This window comes from Helobdella robusta (genome assembly GCF_000326865.2).
Source record: "Helobdella robusta unplaced genomic scaffold HELROscaffold_40, whole genome shotgun sequence".
In the NCBI taxonomy this organism is placed as follows: domain Eukaryota; kingdom Metazoa; phylum Annelida; class Clitellata; order Rhynchobdellida; family Glossiphoniidae; genus Helobdella; species Helobdella robusta.
In genome coordinates this window covers 1523171-1541163 of record NW_008704903.1, presented here as the reverse complement: position 1 = coordinate 1541163, position 17993 = coordinate 1523171, and the positions used below count along the sequence as shown (strand labels likewise).

At 32.1% G+C, this 17993-nt stretch overlaps 3 protein-coding genes across 3 annotated transcripts; 2 read left to right on the top strand and 1 right to left on the bottom strand.

The window, feature by feature from the left end:
* Nucleotides 1-2102: 2102 nt before the first annotated feature.
* On the top strand, nucleotides 2103-3745 carry HELRODRAFT_177032 (hypothetical protein; the record flags this gene model as incomplete). The annotated part of the gene is made up of 5 exons (XM_009025241.1): nucleotides 2103-2198; nucleotides 2425-2505; nucleotides 2789-2894; nucleotides 3171-3242; nucleotides 3720-3745. 5 exons carry the CDS (start codon nucleotides 2103-2105, stop codon nucleotides 3743-3745), a joined length of 381 nt encoding a protein of 126 aa, XP_009023489.1.
* A 794-nt stretch (nucleotides 3746-4539) lies between these two features.
* HELRODRAFT_84431 (hypothetical protein) lies at nucleotides 4540-6825 on the top strand (the record flags this gene model as incomplete). The annotated part of the gene is made up of 8 exons (XM_009025071.1): nucleotides 4540-4660; nucleotides 4788-4826; nucleotides 5224-5330; nucleotides 5496-5671; nucleotides 5771-5841; nucleotides 6040-6134; nucleotides 6276-6458; nucleotides 6757-6825. The coding sequence occupies 8 exons, from the start codon at nucleotides 4540-4542 to the stop codon at nucleotides 6823-6825; spliced, it is 861 nt and encodes a 286-aa protein (XP_009023319.1).
* A 1438-nt stretch (nucleotides 6826-8263) lies between these two features.
* Nucleotides 8264-17516, bottom strand: HELRODRAFT_192979 (hypothetical protein; the record flags this gene model as incomplete). Its single annotated transcript, XM_009025240.1, has 15 exons — nucleotides 17484-17516; nucleotides 16675-17144; nucleotides 16338-16415; nucleotides 16148-16210; nucleotides 15841-16060; nucleotides 15165-15721; nucleotides 14721-14863; nucleotides 13679-14500; nucleotides 12172-13427; nucleotides 11921-12075; nucleotides 10898-11729; nucleotides 10580-10674; nucleotides 10254-10468; nucleotides 9909-10043; nucleotides 8264-8340 (listed from the first exon to the last, which is right to left on the bottom strand). The coding sequence occupies exons 2-15, from the start codon at nucleotides 17103-17105 to the stop codon at nucleotides 8264-8266; spliced, it is 5079 nt and encodes a 1692-aa protein (XP_009023488.1). The 5' UTR covers nucleotides 17106-17144; nucleotides 17484-17516.
* Nucleotides 17517-17993: the final 477 nt, after the last annotated feature.

Sequence of the window (17993 nt, the reverse complement as noted above, 5' to 3'; positions counted from 1 at the left end):
AAAAATTTTCAATATTTCCATAAGCTCTACGCGTTTTACGCTATGAAAAGCTTTGAAGTAATCAACAAAACATATAAACAAGTCTTTCATCATTCCAGTCGCTCGTTCACTGATCATTCGTAGCATAAAGATAGCGTTACTTGCGGCACAATCCTCTCTAAAGCCACATTGGACATTTGATATTTCAGTTCGGATTCTGCTTCGGGCTTTCATCATCAGAATTCTCAAGAGAATTTTTTGTAAGATGACTCATCGAGTTGATTGTTCGATGTAGTTCACATTCCGTTGCACTGAGTTTTTTAGGCAATGCAGTAAATATGAACTTGGATAGAACATTTAAGGAATTTTGCCGCTGTTATGAACCTCATTCAAAATTTCTGCCAACATATATCAGCTTAAAATACTTATGCGTACCGTTATATATGTACAATGTATACAATAAAACATGAAATTATTAATAATTTCGTTTATACATATTTATACATTAATCAAAATACACATACATATTATATTTTAAAATGTTAGTTTTGAAACTACTACGGTTTCTTCTACTACTACAACTACTACAACTACAACAACTACAACTTCTGCTGCCACTACTACTACTATTCCTAAATTAACAACATCAACAGTAATTTTTATTCTCACTTCAATAAGGCTATAATATAATTCACTAAACAGTAGTAAACCACGAAAGAGCGTGATTGGCTGACAGAATTCCTGAATATTTTAAACGAAAGATTTTTATTGGCTAGTTACAAATGACGAAGCGGGCTCGTAATTACGTCCCTAGATGGAGTAAGATTTTGGTAAGTAAGATGGAGAAATGAATTTATTAAAACGCCCTTCCAGCAATGAATTAGTTGAGGAACATGTCTGAAAATAAAAAACAATATGTTTTGAATGATAATAAAAAAAATATTATTGGCTGCTTCTGCTTGTTGTTCTGCTATTGCTGTTTAATTTTTATCGTAGTAGTAGCAGCAGCAGTAGGTGTAGTAGTAGTAGTAGAAGTAGTAGTAGTAGTGGTGGTAGTGGTAGTAGTAGTAGTAGTAGTAGTAGTAGTAGTATTTTTTTTAATTATTATTATCGCTTTTCCTTATTAGCGGTATCATTGTCTCGGGGAGAAATGGATAACATTAATAAAGAAAAACGCCCGTGCCATGATGGCGGTGATGATGATGTGGGTGGTTATGATAATGATGAGGATGATGGTGTGTCGGTGATGATAATGATGACGATGAGGGTGGTAATGATGATTCATCATCATCATCGCCGTCGCAGTGATTTTAATAGTGTAGTTATTTCTAATTGGCATTACTGACAGGCAAATGAGTGAGTGAGTGAATGAATGGTTGGATGAACGAAAAGGCAAACAAACAGACAAACAAGGAATGAATGAAAAAATAAATGAATGAATGAATGAATAACAAATATATATATATATATATATATATATATATATATATATATATATATATATATATATAAGAGATTAAAGACGTTAAAGAGATTAAATTATCGAGCAAAAATACAATATTGCTAATTATACATACGTGCATACACACATACATACACACACACGCACGCATATATAAAAATATTATATACGTAAATATTCATATATATGTATATATATATATATAGTATTTTTGTATTACAATGACAGCATGGTTACTTTTTAAATATAAGACATTTTGGCTGTGTGGAAGTCACAATTTTGAAGCTTTTTTCCCTAAAATATATATTTCTGGCCGACCGCGAATTAAGTAAGAAAAGTTGTTTAATTAATTTATTTAAAGTCATATAGACCATTGTTAGTGATTATATTATTTCATTTATTTGAAGTTGTAAGAATAAATTTGAAATTAAATAGAAGTTTCATTGTTAGTTGTGGCTACATTCGTTCTCCACAGTTAACTATCCCATTTATAATTATCATTATCATTTATGTCTTTATTAGAAACAACACCACCATCATCATCATCATCTTCTTCTTCATCATCATCATGATCTTCATCATGATCACCATCATCATCCTCATCATCATCATGATCACCATCATCATCCTCATCATCATCATGATCACCATCATCATCAGAATGGCAAAAATGAATGAAAGCTCACTTCTTCTACTAATGTTCATCTTATCATTCAGCCTCCTCTACAATCTTGTCGCGTTATCCGATGCAGCTGTCGTAAGTAGTTAGGGTGGTGGCGACAACGACGATGATGACGACGACGATGGTGACTGTAGTAATGATGATTGCGATTATGATGGTGACGGTGACGATGACGATGTCGATGCTATTGATGATATTGATTTTGATATAGTAAGAATGATGACGACGATGATGATGATAGTTTAATAATAATAATAATAATAATAATAATAATAATAATAATAATAATAATAATAATTAGTTTGAAGACCTGATATCCGACGACTCAACTTCTGGTTCGGTTGATGAAGACATCAAGTTACTGGAGGAAGGCACAGCGGAGGTAGGTTATGAATTATAATGATTTATGTTAATTAAGTGCCTTTTGAATGTTAATTTTATGTTAATTAGATGCTAATTGGACTCTAACCAACTGGTTTAAACTGATCAGTTGATGTTAGGTTATGGACATTCTGCCTTAAAATTTTTTGGCTAGATATTTTAATAGCGCAAATTTTATACAGCATAATATTGCATATTGATTGAATCTTTTATTTATTTATAATTGTATACTATATAAATATACTATATAAAAATGACGTCATATTAACAATAACCAATAACAGTTAGCGAAACTGGCCAATCTTATTCACGCAAAGCTAGGCACGAAATTTTTCAACGGAGAAAAGGACGAAATGGCCGCCAATATGCCCAAACGACAGATGATTAAACGTCGGCTACTTAATTAACTCCACTTTAATTAATTAATCAATCAACCATCTAATTAATCAGTTAATTAGATTGATAGTGCAATGGTTAAGTTAAGATATTTAAGTAAAGTTTTATATTCATATATCTTTTAATCATATGACTCTATTTAATAATACGTTATATATTAATTTATCAAAATTAATATAAAGATATAATAAAATTATCATCAAATGTTATTATTAATTTTTACCAAATTATATTATATTATATCATAATTAAATAACATAATTGAATTAGGCCATTGTTGGAATGCTAACGATGCCTGCTGTATGTTTGGTATCTGCCAAAATAAAACGAAAAGCCATAAAGGTAATGAAGAAAATTATGTTATTTATTAATTATTTATTCTAAATTATGATCATAATTAATATATTTTCATCTATATGATTCGTTGGAATGGAAATATGTTCATTTGTGTTTTGTTGCATTGTGTGTAATAGTACCTTTATGTATCTGTTGTGTGTTAAGAATCCATCTAATGGAGCAAGTAGGGGTGGGCAAACTTTTTGCTGTGAGGGCCGCATTGAGAACTAATTTACCTTTGAAGGGCCGCATATGTATTTAAATAGCAAATTTTTTCGACCCGGGAGAGAATTTTTTAAGATCTGTGTAAAGTAAAGTTTCCGTTCCTACGTTGCAGTGACCAGGTTCGACTGCAAGCTGATCCTCGCGTGTTTTACACATGTTTGAGTGTGTAGCCTTTTTTTAAATGTGCAGTAATATGTTAGAATTATTATTATTTATGTACAATATTGTAATAATATTGATTAATTTAATACTTTTCAGGTCTGAAGCTAGTAAGAGCCATTTGACAGATTAAATGTAAAGAGATCTGTACACATAGTAATTAATATGATATTTTGCAATTATTTTTTGTGACATATTTTATTCGTTTTAAATATGCTTTGAATAAATGTAAAGAAATATGCTCTGATTTTGACCGGTCAAACTAAAATTAAACATTAAACGCTATGTAATTATGGCTAAAATCATAACAGGAAGTTTTGCAATCGAATTGAAATTTCGTTTTTAAATATCTCCGAAAGAAATATCATCAAATTTACATTTTTTCGTAACAAGTTTTACTTTCTGAAATTAATTTTGTTTTTATATTTACTTGATTTTTAATTTTATTTCTCGCTTTTTTTAAAACCACAAAACGAAAGGTGAGTCACATTTTTGCCATTTAAATTTTAAAAATATGGTTTTTTTTAAATTAAATTAATTATTTGTTTTTTAATTAATCTTACTTTAATTTGCAATTTAATTTATTGGTCCATTGTTAAAAACGCAAAAATTTGTTGTAGTTAAGTTGTGCTTTAGTTTAAAGTGTAAAAAAAACCAACTACCATGCTTTTTTACTTCACAATTGAATGAATTTTCATTTATTTATTATTTATTACTTACTTAAAAACGTAAACTAGTTTAATATTTAATGAATATATATTTAAATAAGCATACATATGCAAATTTCTTTGTTTTAAAATCATAACCCAAACATAAATCTGCCTTTCGTTTAATTAATCATGAATATATTACATAAAAGTTCAACACTAAATTAACTAACAAACTAACTATTCCAACATTATCACACCCCACTAGATAGATGGCAGTAAACGTATATAACACCAGTGGAACCACAGATAATATCAGTAGACATGAGGCACTGTATTGGGTCAATGAGATGTTACAGGCTAACTTCATGAAGATTGAAGAATTATGCTCTGGTCAATAAAATATAATATAATAATTATTAATAATATTTATGTTATAATTATATATTATATATTTATAAATTATTTATATAACCATTGATAAGGTTTGTTGTAATTTTGTAAAAAAAAATTTTTCTAGGTGCTGCATATTGTCAGTTTATGGATATATTATTTCCAGGTAATTTTTGTATAAATAAGTTGTTTAATTTTCGGTTACTGTTTGTTATTTTTGTATCCAATCACAATAAAGTAGGTCATTTTAATTAATTTATTCATCCAATTGCAATTGAATATATTAAATGTTTTTTCTTTCTATCCAATCATGTCATTTTTATTCTTTCTTTCATCTAATCAAAAAGTACTTGCTAACAGTAAATTAAATGTTCCCCATCCAATCAGAATTACTTTGTAAATTTTTTCATCCAATCACATAGTCACATCAATTAATTAATTAATTAGTTAATTATTCTATCCAATTAAAATTAATCATGCCACATAAATAAACATTCTCATCCAATCAAAGTTAATCAGGCCACATAAATAAACATTCTCATCCAATCATAAACTGAACCTAGGCTGCATAAACCTGAAGAAAGTAAAATTCATGACGAACTTGGAGCACGAGTATATCAGTAATTTCAAATTAGTACAGGGAGCGTTCAGTAAGATGAAAGTCGACAAGGTCCGTATGTAGATGACGTTGATGTCGTTTGAAGTTTTTGCCGATGATGTTGTTTGGAGTTGTTGTTGTCAGTGGTGATGATGTCATTTCAAGTTGTTGTTGGTGGTGATGATAGGATGGTGGTTATGATAAAAAAAAGAGTGATGTTAGTATTACCACCTCAAGATAATTCCAATTGAGAGGCTAGTGAAAGGACGTTTTCAAGACAATTTCGAGTTTATACAGTGGTTCAAAAAGTTCTTCGACGCCAACTATGAACTAAATCAGTACGACCCTGTGGCCGCCAGGGGTGGGGAGGCCATGGGGGGCATAGGGAACCAAATTGTACCCCCAAGAAAGTCGTACAACATTTCGTCCTCTTCGTCATCGCACCATCATCAACCTCTGCACCAGCAACCACAACCACCTCAACATGCGCAGCAGCCAACCGCTCAGCATAGAAACAATATGGCGGCCACGTCGTCGTCGTCGTCGTCGCATACGTCGTCGCGACCGAAGCCATCTGGTCGGTGTTGATGATGATGAGGATGATGATGATGATGATGATGATGGTGGTGATGATGATGGTGAGAATGATGATGATGATGGTGATTACAAAGGCGATGATGATGACGAGAAAGGAAGAGTAGGAGAATGATGATGGTGCTGATTAGAACGCTGCTGATGATGGAGGTGAGTGAGTAAAACTTTTCTCTCTTACCACCATTAGCAACCATCAAGATGGCGCCAACAACGCCGGCCAAATCAAACCTGAAAAATAGTCAAGGGGATGTCAATCACAAACTAGAGGGAATCACCTCTCAGGTCATGGAATAATAATAATAATAATTATTATTATTATTATATTATAATAATTATTATATTATATTTTATAACAATTATTACGCTGTGATAAAACAAAAAAGTAGATAAGTAAAGTCAACAAAAGATAAAAAATAAATACAGTTACAGGAAATGAAGCTGACGATAGACAGCCTAGAGAAGGAGCGAGACTTCTACTTTGGGAAGCTACGACAGATTGAGATGTTGTGTCAGGAGGTCGTTGGTGGCGGTGGCGGCCAGCAACTGCAACATCCACATGACGAACAAATGGTGCAACAGATTCTCGACATACTCTATGAAACTGAGGTAGGTTGGCTGGCTGGCTGGCTGGCTGGCTGGTCGGTCGGTTGGTTGGTTTAATGATTGACTGGTAAGTTGGTCGGTTGCTTTTGTGATGGTTTGTGAGTATTACCACCTGCTTTGATTGCAAAAAGTTTCCCATTTCTTTCACTGTTAGCTGACATTTTTGTGTGTAATTGTTAACTTATTTTTGATTGGTCATTAAGCAACAATGGGGGCGCTATATAAATGACATATTATTATTCTTAATTATATTATTATTATAACTTTTATTATGGTAATAAAAAATTTTTTCTTCATTTAGGAAGGCTTTGCTCCACCCGAAGCTAATCTCGAGAATGGCGCCAATGGGGACTGCAATGATGAGTACTAAAAATAGATTGGGAATATTAATGAGTTACTAAGAATAGATTATAAATATTAATGAGTTGCTAAAAATTTGGTTGGTTATGTTATTATCGAGTTGCTAAAAATTGATTGGTCATAAATATTAATAAGTTTCTCCTGTGCAGTAGACTGGGTATGAAGATTATTGAGTTGCTAAAAATAGATTATGAATATTGATGAGTTGTTAAGAATAGGATTGTGTGTTGCAAGATTGATTGGTTGCTGTTGATTGTTGTTGTTTATTGATTGGTTGATTGAGGATGACGTCATTTTAATTAAATCTAGTTCTAGATTAAATTTTAAACTTTAATATTTCATTAATTCTTTCATATTTTCTTCATTTCGTTAAATTTTACATTCTCCATCCATGTTCACTTTTTAAAATTATTGCATTGTAAACTTACCGATTTGTAAATACAACATCTCCCTAACATTTAATAATAATAACAACAACAACAACAATAATAATAATAATAAACGATAATAATGATTATAAGCATTAATAATTATACTAACAATAATAATAATATTTGCTTAGTTATTATTGTTATTTTTAAAAGATGTTACGGTTGCATTCGTTTGAGAAAAGTGCTCCCCAGATAAAAACGAACGAATCCAGGTCATAATTATAAATTGCAATAAAAATGTCGACTGATACTGTTTTAAGAATGCTAACAATAATAATAATAATAACAACTATTACTATTAGCTGCAGTTGCTGCAAGCAGTAATGGTAGTAGCAGCTGCAAGTAGTAATAGTAGTAGCAGCAAAAGTTGTAGTAGTAGTAAGAAAATTAATTTACTGTTTGTTTGAGTAAGTTGAATTACTAATAACAGTAATTGTAGTTGTTGTTTTTGTTATCTTTATGTTTTTAATGTATTCAAGATGTTGAAGTTCCACTTTGAAGGTATAATGCTATATTAGTATATATATATATATATACATATATATTTATATATATATATATACATCATTTGTTTATGACGAGGTATTTTTCGTTTATGCTCTTGTGTGCGTGCGTGTGTGTGTATTAAACTTAGATATCATGATGATAGTATCAGTATCATGATGATGATGATGATTGCGACATTGATGATGATGGTGGTGAATGGGATTGATTTTATTTCATAACGATTCTTATGTAGTGCTACTACTACTCCTAAGAATGTTACTACTACTACTACGGCTACTACTGCTCCTTTTATTACTACTACTTCTAATACTACTACTACTGCTACTACTACTTTTATTACTATTACTACTGCTACTACTGCTGCTACCACTACTACTACTACTACTACTACTACTACTACTACTACTACTACTACTACTTTTACTACTACTACTACTTTTAATACTACTACTATTACTATTACTTGCAGCTACTACTACTACTACTACTGTAATGTCAGTGTCAAACAAATTATCTATGATGCCGTTCGCTGCAATAACTCTTAATAGTAATTCTTTTGATCCTCAGATTTCGACAGACGGCCATGACTAGTCACATTTTGATTTCATCGTCATTATCATTATTATTATTATTATTATTATTATTATTATTATTATTATTATTATTATTGCCATTATTATTGTTATTGTTGTTTTTATGATTATAATTTTGATTGATTCTATAATATTGTTATTGTTATGGTCTTATTTTTCGCGCCGAATTTCTGTTAACTGAAATATATATATATTTCATATATATATATATATATTTATATATAAATAATAAAGAAATATATATATATTTTTTTTAAATAAATGTTAATTATCTTGGTGATTTTTACACACACACACCCTTACACACACACATATACACTCACATATATAATTTGTTGATCATCAGTATCTTATCGTCATTGTATTTATCTTTTTTCTCATTCATTCATTCATTCATTCATTCACTCTCATCTCATTTTATGTAATTTTTTTGGATCTTATATTGCTTTAATATATATATATATATATATATATATATATATATATATATATATATATAATTATACTCATATTATGCCAGTATATATATAATTATATATAAATAAATATATTTTTTTTTATTCTTCATTAATGTCGCCAACGCTTTTTTATCCTTGTTACCAAATGCGGGTTTATTCGTTTATCTCTCATTTTTTACCTTCTCTCTATCCTGCTATATATATATATATATATATGTATATTTATACTTATACTTATATATATATGTGTGTTATATGTAGATATATGTGTGTGTTTTTGTTAATATACAACAATAATACTGATGGCAAAAGTAATAATACTTTCAATAATAATAATAATAACAACAATAATAATAACAATAATAACAACAATAATAATAACATTAATAATAATAATAATAACTTATTTTCTTAGCTTTAATGAATAAAGAGCAACACAGAATGGAAACTTGTGACTATTTTTATTACTCTCGTTCGCTTCTTTGGTACATTAAGTACATTAGCACCTAAAACATAATACATACAAATATATATATATATATATATAATATATGTATATATACATACATAAATATATATGACAGAATGTATGTGTATATATGAATGTATGTATTTATATGTAAGTACGAATTTGTATGTTTAAAAATAACTAACAAAACTCATTGGGAAAACAACAATACATACTGCTAAAAGGGTTTAAAATCAATCATATATATATATATATATACTTTAAAAAGGTATTTCATCTATATATTATATATTTATATGAAAAATTTTTTTTAATAAATACGTATGTAGATACTTCTATAGGTAATATTAATTCGTCAGGCCATAAATAATGTCAATGAATCAAAATGTCAATCAATCAAGATGTCAATCAATCAACTATTCATTTATTCAACCCATCAATCTATATATTGGGTCCATTCCTCATTAGTAGTATCAATCAACTAATCAATCGTTAATCGTCAATCAATCGATTGGGTATTATTAAAACCGGTTAGTCTATCAACCGATCAGCCAGTTAACCAATCAGGGCACCAGTCAATCAGCAAAATCACACAGTGGGAGCCGGAGCAAGTGGGTTTTCCCAGTTTGCGGAACTCGTTCTCCTGTCGAATCTCGGTTTCTTTTCGTCGAACATTTCGTTGAGATCCGGAGCGAATACAGTACCGAAGAGTTCGTCAACGTCAATCGGGTAGATGAAAAACCGTATGAGCGAGGCGACTAGTTCGGATCCTGAGAGTTAGTTGTGTTAGGGAAGCCGCCATCATCATCTTCGTCGTCGTCATCATCTTCGTCGTCGTCATCATCACCAACAGAAACTTCATCATCATTATCACCAATAACATCATCATCATCATCAATACCATCATTATCATCAGTAACATCATCATCATCAGTAACATCATCATCAGTAACATCACCACCATCATCATCATCAAGAACCTTGAGCCCAGGACGGAATTTTTTTATTCTTTTTCATCTTCCTTCTTCTACTTCTTGCACGTGACTCATATTCGTCATCATCATCACCGCCATCATCCTCATCATAATCATCATCGTAATCGTCGTCATCATCATCATGGTCGTCATCATCATCATCTTCATCATCGGTTTTCAGATCGCTAATGTCGTAGCTTTCGCACTGCGGTGAAGTCGATCTGTGGCGACGACGATGGTGATGATGATTATTTAGTCAAATACGTCAACAAAAACAACAACAACAATAATAATAATATCAGTAATAATAATAATAATAACGATGACGTCACCTGCTTTTGTATTGGTCAGTTGACAGCAGCAGCATCTTAGCTGCCTCAGCTGAACCCGCCATTTTTAGCATCTTCTGTTGCAACACGCACATCCTCTGTAAAGTTAAAAAAAATAATAATAAAACACATATTAATAATTAATAATAATAATAATTTTAATATAACTATAATTATTACGAAAATGTCATTTATACAGCGCTCTATGCGTAGCAGAGTCAGGCCAAGTGTTACGTGTTGAAAACAGCCATATCATCAACTTTTCATTGTCTAATCTAATTATCATCATCGTCGTCGTCATCTGATTATCATCATAATCACCTTGTAGTCATTGTCGCCGGCATTCTTTTTCATCATCATCATCATCGGTTTTACGAAGGCGACTTTTGGTGTTACTGCTTTTGATGTGGCAACAACATTTTTGTTGCTGTTGTTGTGGAAATTGTTGCTGTTGTTGTTGTAGTTGATGTTGCTATTGGGTTGTGTTGGTTTTTTTGGCGCTGATGTTGTTGTTGTTGTTATTTTTGTTGATGTGTTTGTCGGTGTTTTCTGGCTCGCGTTGTTAATTTTCGATTTAGACTGACTGTTGTTGTTGTTATGTTTGGGGTTGATGTTGTTGTTGATGATGTTGTTGTTGTTGATAATGTTGTTGTTGATGTCTTTGATGTTTTTGTTGAATTTTGAAAGCGTCGGTGTAGCCATTTTCGCAGAGTTAACTGATGTTGTTGTCATATACGCTGTCGAACTTTTCCTCCCTGAAAGGCACCTAACAATCGTGTTGCTATTGTTGTTGATGTTGTTGTTAATGTTGATAATGATGTTGTTGTTGTTGTTGACGTTGTTGTTATGAATGTTGTTGATTTTGTTGTTGAAGCGTGAGTTAGGTTTGTTAAGAGTTGGACAGTCATCATTATCGAATTTAATAGTCTTTTTTGCGGTGGTTGATTTTGCTGATGCTGCTGCTGCTACTGGCGACGACGAAGACGACGACGACGACGAACGATTTACACTTTTCACGAGTTGACGTTGTTGCTGTGGCTGCTTTGTTAATGTTTTTGTTAACGTTATCGGGGTTGTTGTTGTTGTTTGTTGTTGCTTTGGGGTACGGTTTGATTTTGGACTGAAAAAATTCTGCAGCCTTGTCATTCTTGCTCTGTCGACAGATGGATAGATGAATGGAGTGAATTAATGGATAGATGAATGGAGTGAATTAATGAATTAATATGCATTGAAGATGCACCGAATAGTGAATTTAGCCGAATGAATGAATGCATAGATGAATTGTTGAATGAATGAATAACAATAGCAATAGCAGTAACAATAATAACAATAACGACAACAAACTTGTTAGCTGACTTAACAGGCGTCATATTAACAACACTCCCAGCAACAGTATTAGGTACAGGAGCCCTGCTCGAATTTAATTGGCCAGAATTTCTGGCCTGCTTACTCAGCAGCCTCACTGATTGGTCCAATTTTTGTTGGATAGAGTCATCACTCTTTGAATATATGAATAAATTAATAATTAAAATAATTTATTCAATTAAATATGAAGATATCAAGTCAGAACTGAAATCAAAACCAAACAAAAATACCTTTTTACTCTTTTTAACACCGAATATTTTCCACTTGGCTAGGAATCCAGTCTTTTTGATGGAATCAACACCAGACCCGCTGCCGCCCAGGTTCACAGCTTTAGACGAATTAGTAGAAGATGATTTTTTCCCATTTCTATCATAGCTATTAACTGTAGCTACGACTACGCTCTCCACATTCTTGCCGCTATCGTCAGCTTTTTGAAGGGTCTTAGTCGAAAAGATCGAAATGTTGTGGCTGCTGTGGTGTGACGGTGTGGCGCTTTTTCGGACGACTAAACGCGATGAACGACGCGGCTTCTTGAGCTGCTGCTGCTGTTGCTGTTGGTGCAGGTGGGGGTGTTGCTGTTGTTTGCTATTGCCAAATTTGCTAGAAAGTTTAATCTTTGCTGGTTTAGTTGCTACTTTAACGTTTTTTCTGTCCACAGAATCGCCATTGTTGCTACCACTACTACTGCTAGTATTGTAACTAATACTACTTTTAGTACTGCCGGCCAACGCTTCATTACTGCCTCTACTTCTAATACTACGAATATTATTGCTGCTACAGGTATCAATTATGTTTTTATCAGTTTTAATGGCAGATAACCCGAATCTACTGTTAACATTACAAGGATCGCTTCCACATATTCCTTCGGTACTGGTGTTCAATATGGATATGTAATCTTTGAAGCTATTGTCGTTGTCGTTGTTGTTGTTGTTGATGTTATTGAAGTCATCACCATTATCATAATCATCGTCGTCGTCTTCTTCAACGTCACCATCTACACTATGGCCCATGTATCTCATAGTTCTCGTTATATGTTTTTTTTTAATGTTTTTGTTTTTGTTGTTGATGATGCTTTTGTTGTTGATGATGCTTTTGTTGTTGTTGTTGCTGTTGATTTTAGTAGATTTTCTGATATTAACTGATGTGCGATTTGTTTTTTTGAGATTTTTATCAATGACATCAATAATATTATTGTTGTTGTTGTTGTTGTCGTTGTTACTCTCATTGTTGTTGTTGTTATTGTTGTTGTTGTTTTTGTTTGGTTTCTTGACAACAGCGTATAATTGACTGAGATCAATGCTGTCCGGATTATTTCCATTGCTCTTTTTGATGTCGTTGATGTTGTTTTTGTCGTTCGTTTTGATGTATCTGTTGCTGTTGCTGTTGTTATTATTGTTGTTGTTGTTGTTACTGTTACTGTTATTGTTTTTTCGAGAATGTTCTTCGAATGAAATCATCGTCATCCTACAAGACGATCCTCTTCCGTCTATGAGTGAGTGAATGAGCGGGTGAGTGAGTGAGTGAGTGAACGAATGAATGAATGAACTAACGAAGGAACGAACTAACAAACGAGCAAACGAATAAATGAACATACGTACAATAAAATTAACGAACGGACGAACGGACGAACGAACTAACGAACGAACGAACGAACGAACAAATAGATAAATGATTTATTTAATGAATGGAAAGTTATGTGGAAGTTAATGAATAAAACATAAAAATATAAACACTAACTGTCATCGTCGTCGTCATCATCCCCCTCATCGTCAATATTTTTAACTCCTTGTACAACAGAAACAAAATAATCTAAGTTGGAATTCAAATCATCCGAATCGCGGTTTTTGTCGTTGTTGTTGTTGTTTTTGTTGATGTTGTTGTTGTTTTTTTTGATGTTGTTGTTGGCAAGGCTATTGTTGTTCGGAATAGTGGAGTTCAGTTTGCTGACGTTGAGATTGTAGAAACTCAAACTGGAATCATTTTTCTCGTCGGCACTCTGCAAACTTTTCAAATAATCTTGAAATGATTTTTGTTTCTGAGTGAAATTTTTCAACTTTTCTTGTAGCTGCTGCTGCTGTAGCTGCTGCTCTAGCTGCGCAGAAAACGTCGAAGTTACGTGTGTCAGGATAGATGTCGTTGAATCATTTTCAACAAAAATCGGATGCGAAGTTTTTGGTGGTTTGCTGCTCAATTTATCTTGAGTGTTTGTCGTCAACACATTGCTAATTGTTGGCAATAATTTATCTTGTTGCTGTTGTTGTTGCACATTTGTCGCGCAACCATTTTCAACATCGACGTCAACAACTTCTGGATCAGTTTTTTTCTGTTTCGAAGACGACGAGGAACACTTAGACAGAAAGCCGCAACAAGCATTATTAGGTGGTGGTGTCAAGCTTAACTTTGCCAAATTTTGCTGTTGCGGTTGTTGTTGCTGTGGCTGTTGTAGCTGCTGCTGTTGCTGCTGCTGATGGCGGTAGTGATTATCGTGATGTAGTTCTTCTCCTTCTTCTTTTTGTAACGTTTGACGTATTTGAATTTTTTCTTTGTGAAGTAAGAGTTCTGAAAATGAGAGTAAAAAATTAAAATGTCGGAGTTAACACGAGAACCTGAACAACAACAACAACAACAACAACAACAGCAGCAGCAGCAACAACAACAACAAACTAGCCTTGCTCTTTATCGCGTACAATCTCCAGTATTGAAGACCTCTTCTTAAAAATGTAACTATCCCAAAAAGTCGTCTCAGTATTCAAGGTTGTCGGCGAATCATCTTCATTACCATCATTATTATTATTATTCTTGTTGTTGTTGTTGTTGTTATTGCTGTTGTTGTTATTATTATTATTGTCATTATTATTATTGTTGTTGTTGTTATTGCCGTTGCTCTTACCATCATCGTACGGAATAGCACAGAATATTGATCTGTTTGAAATAATTAGAAAATAGAAAGAGAAAATAATTAATAATAATTAGTAATAATAGTAATTATAATAATAAATAATAGTAATAACAATAATAATAATAATACTTAATAATAATAATAGTAGTGGTAGTAGTAGTAATAAAATATAATAATAATAACGACACAGTAAAATGAAATTAGATTTGCGCTTATTATTATGATTATTATTATTTATCATTATTATTATGATTATCATTATTATTATGATTATCATTATTATTATGATTATTATTATGATTATTATTATTACTATTCCATCACCTGGAATCTTCCAGCCCATAGCAGTAATCGTCATACTGGTATATGTCATCAATGCCATCATCATCAGCGCCAGCACAGCCAGCTTCGTCATCGTCATCATCATCGTCATCGCTGAATTTGGTATCATTATCAGTTTTTCCTGTATCATTGATACTATCATCGTTATTATAGCAGCTATAATAATAATTGTTATTATTATTGTTGTTGTTGCTGTTCATATTGCAATTGTTGTTCGCACATGTGTTATAATTGTTATTTTCATCTAAACTATTAATACTATTGTTATTATTTTTATTATTATTTGCGGTTCTCTTAAAAATTAACACATCACCAAGAAAATTATTATTACTATTATTATTATTATTTTTGATGTTATTATTATACGGAATGATGATGGCTTGGTATAATATGATGTTATCGCCATTTTCGTCTTCACCATCTTCATCAATATTATTATTGTTGTTATTATTGTTGTTATTATTATTATTCTTATTTTTATTATTTTTTATGATTGCGTTATTTGCCGTTTCGGTAACTCTTTTCAGAATAATAGTCTCCTGAATGAATGAACAAACAAATGAATGAATAAACGAATGAATGAATGAATGAATGAATGAATGAACGAACGAATGATCATAATCATTTCCGCAATCACCACAATCATCATCATCACAACCTCACTGCTCTCTCCTCCACTTTCTATAACGTCTCCAGTTTCCAAAATAAAAATCGGATCGGTCTGCGTTTGAACCGATACCGAAACTGGAACCGATACCGGAACCGATACCAAAGTCAAATTTTCTGTTGCAACCGTCCTTGACATTTTTAGTTGGTTTTGCGTGGGCGTGTTAGAGAAGGAGGTCTCGAGGTCCAGGGCTTTTATCAAGTGAGAGAATCTTTGAATGAACGATGGAATGAATGAATGAATGAATGAATGAATGAATTAATTAATTAATTAATGAAGGGAGATAAAAACAATAAACCTTCTCCCGGCGGCCAAAGACTTATGGTGCTTGCAATTTACACTCGATTCGTAGCCATAATCACTTTGACAGATTTAAAAAAATTATTTATAATATAATAATTAAATAAATCAGCTAATTATAGACGTAATAGTTTATTTATTTATCCATTCACTCATTCATTCACTAATTCATTCATTCATTAAGGTACCTATAGCAGTGAAATCTCCCGTACGTTCCACATAAAGATGCAGCGGGCGTTCTTATGATGCTATGAACATCACCTTCACTATAATTTTATTTTACCCATTCATTAATTAATTAATTCATTCATTCATTCATTCGTGCATTCATTCACCCATTCGTTCATTCATTCACTCATTCATTCATTCAGTCATTCATTGTTTTTCTACCTATATATAAACAAACCTGAGTGACTAAACTTTTGTAATAGCAGCCTTTCAGAAGTGGCTTTTAACATCATCTTAAACAAATTACAACAACAACAACAACAACAGCAACAATGATGACATTAATAACAAACATACCTTTCATTGACCATAGAAACCTTACTGGCGCTAGCATTGTCAACCACACCACAACCAATACCGTTATTACCAGCAAGTACATTAACATTAATGATACTACCAGTACAAATGCATGTATTAAGACCAGGGATGATACCCAAACCGGTATTCGTATTGGCGGTACCCATGTTCGTATTATTACCAGAAGAACCGATATTCGTGTTAATACCGGAAGAACCGATAGGTTTTATAGTTTTAACGATGTTTGTATCAATACCGGCAGCGTTTATGGTACCGATATTCGTATCAGTCCCGGCGGAAATACCGCTACTAATGTTGGTATTGATACCGACTTTCTTGGTGTACAGGCTCTCAATCCAGTTTATATTTTTAACGTAAAGTTTGTCGAAGTTAGTCGTTATTGAAGCTAGGAGTGGGTTTATGTTGTTCATTCTTCTTTTTGTTTGTCCTGAGGGCTCTTGGCTTGTCTACTGTGGGATTTTTTATTCATTATTATGGTTATATTATATATATATATATATTATTTATTATATAGAGAAAAAAAGAGAGAGAAGGGGATAGAGAGAGAGAGAGAAATAATATGCAAAAATGTACAGATTGTAGTATGTACAATACAAGTTATTTTACAATTTAAAATACTAATTCATCATCAGTTTCTTTAGCCTTACCTAAACAGACATAATTAGAAACGTCTTAAATGAAAAATTGGCGCACTCACTCGTCTAGCTAGTTACTTTTAACGTTTTAGTTTCATCTTAGCAACTAGCAAAATTAAACTTGGCACACGTATGAAGCATTAACTCGCTTACCTTTTTCGTAACTCCAATGTTAAAATATGAAAATGCAACAGTTTTTCACAGTGCCAGACGAGATAAAAACAATTTTTCTAGCATAAAATTTTGGCGGCAATTTTTTTTTCTTTCGAAAGCAGGTCATCCACATGCATGTTAACAAAGAATTCCTAGAACGGTTAACAGAAAGCGCGTTGACAACATACCAATGAAGTGTGCAATGTAATTTTGTTTTTGTCATTCATTCACTCATTCATTCATTCAATTTGGCTTTTGTTGTCGGATTATAAATCGGACTATTCAAGACGTATGTGTGCGTGTGTGTGTGTGTGTGTGTGTGTGTGTGTGTGTTAACGTTTTGTAACAACGCTTACTTAGACTGCGTCACAAACAAACAAGGAATATGGTGAAATTTTTTTATTTTTTTAATATAATGGATCATATTTAACGACAAATTTCTTAACAAACAAATAAATAAATAAATATATATATATATTATATGTGTGTGTGTGTCTGTGTGTGAGCGTA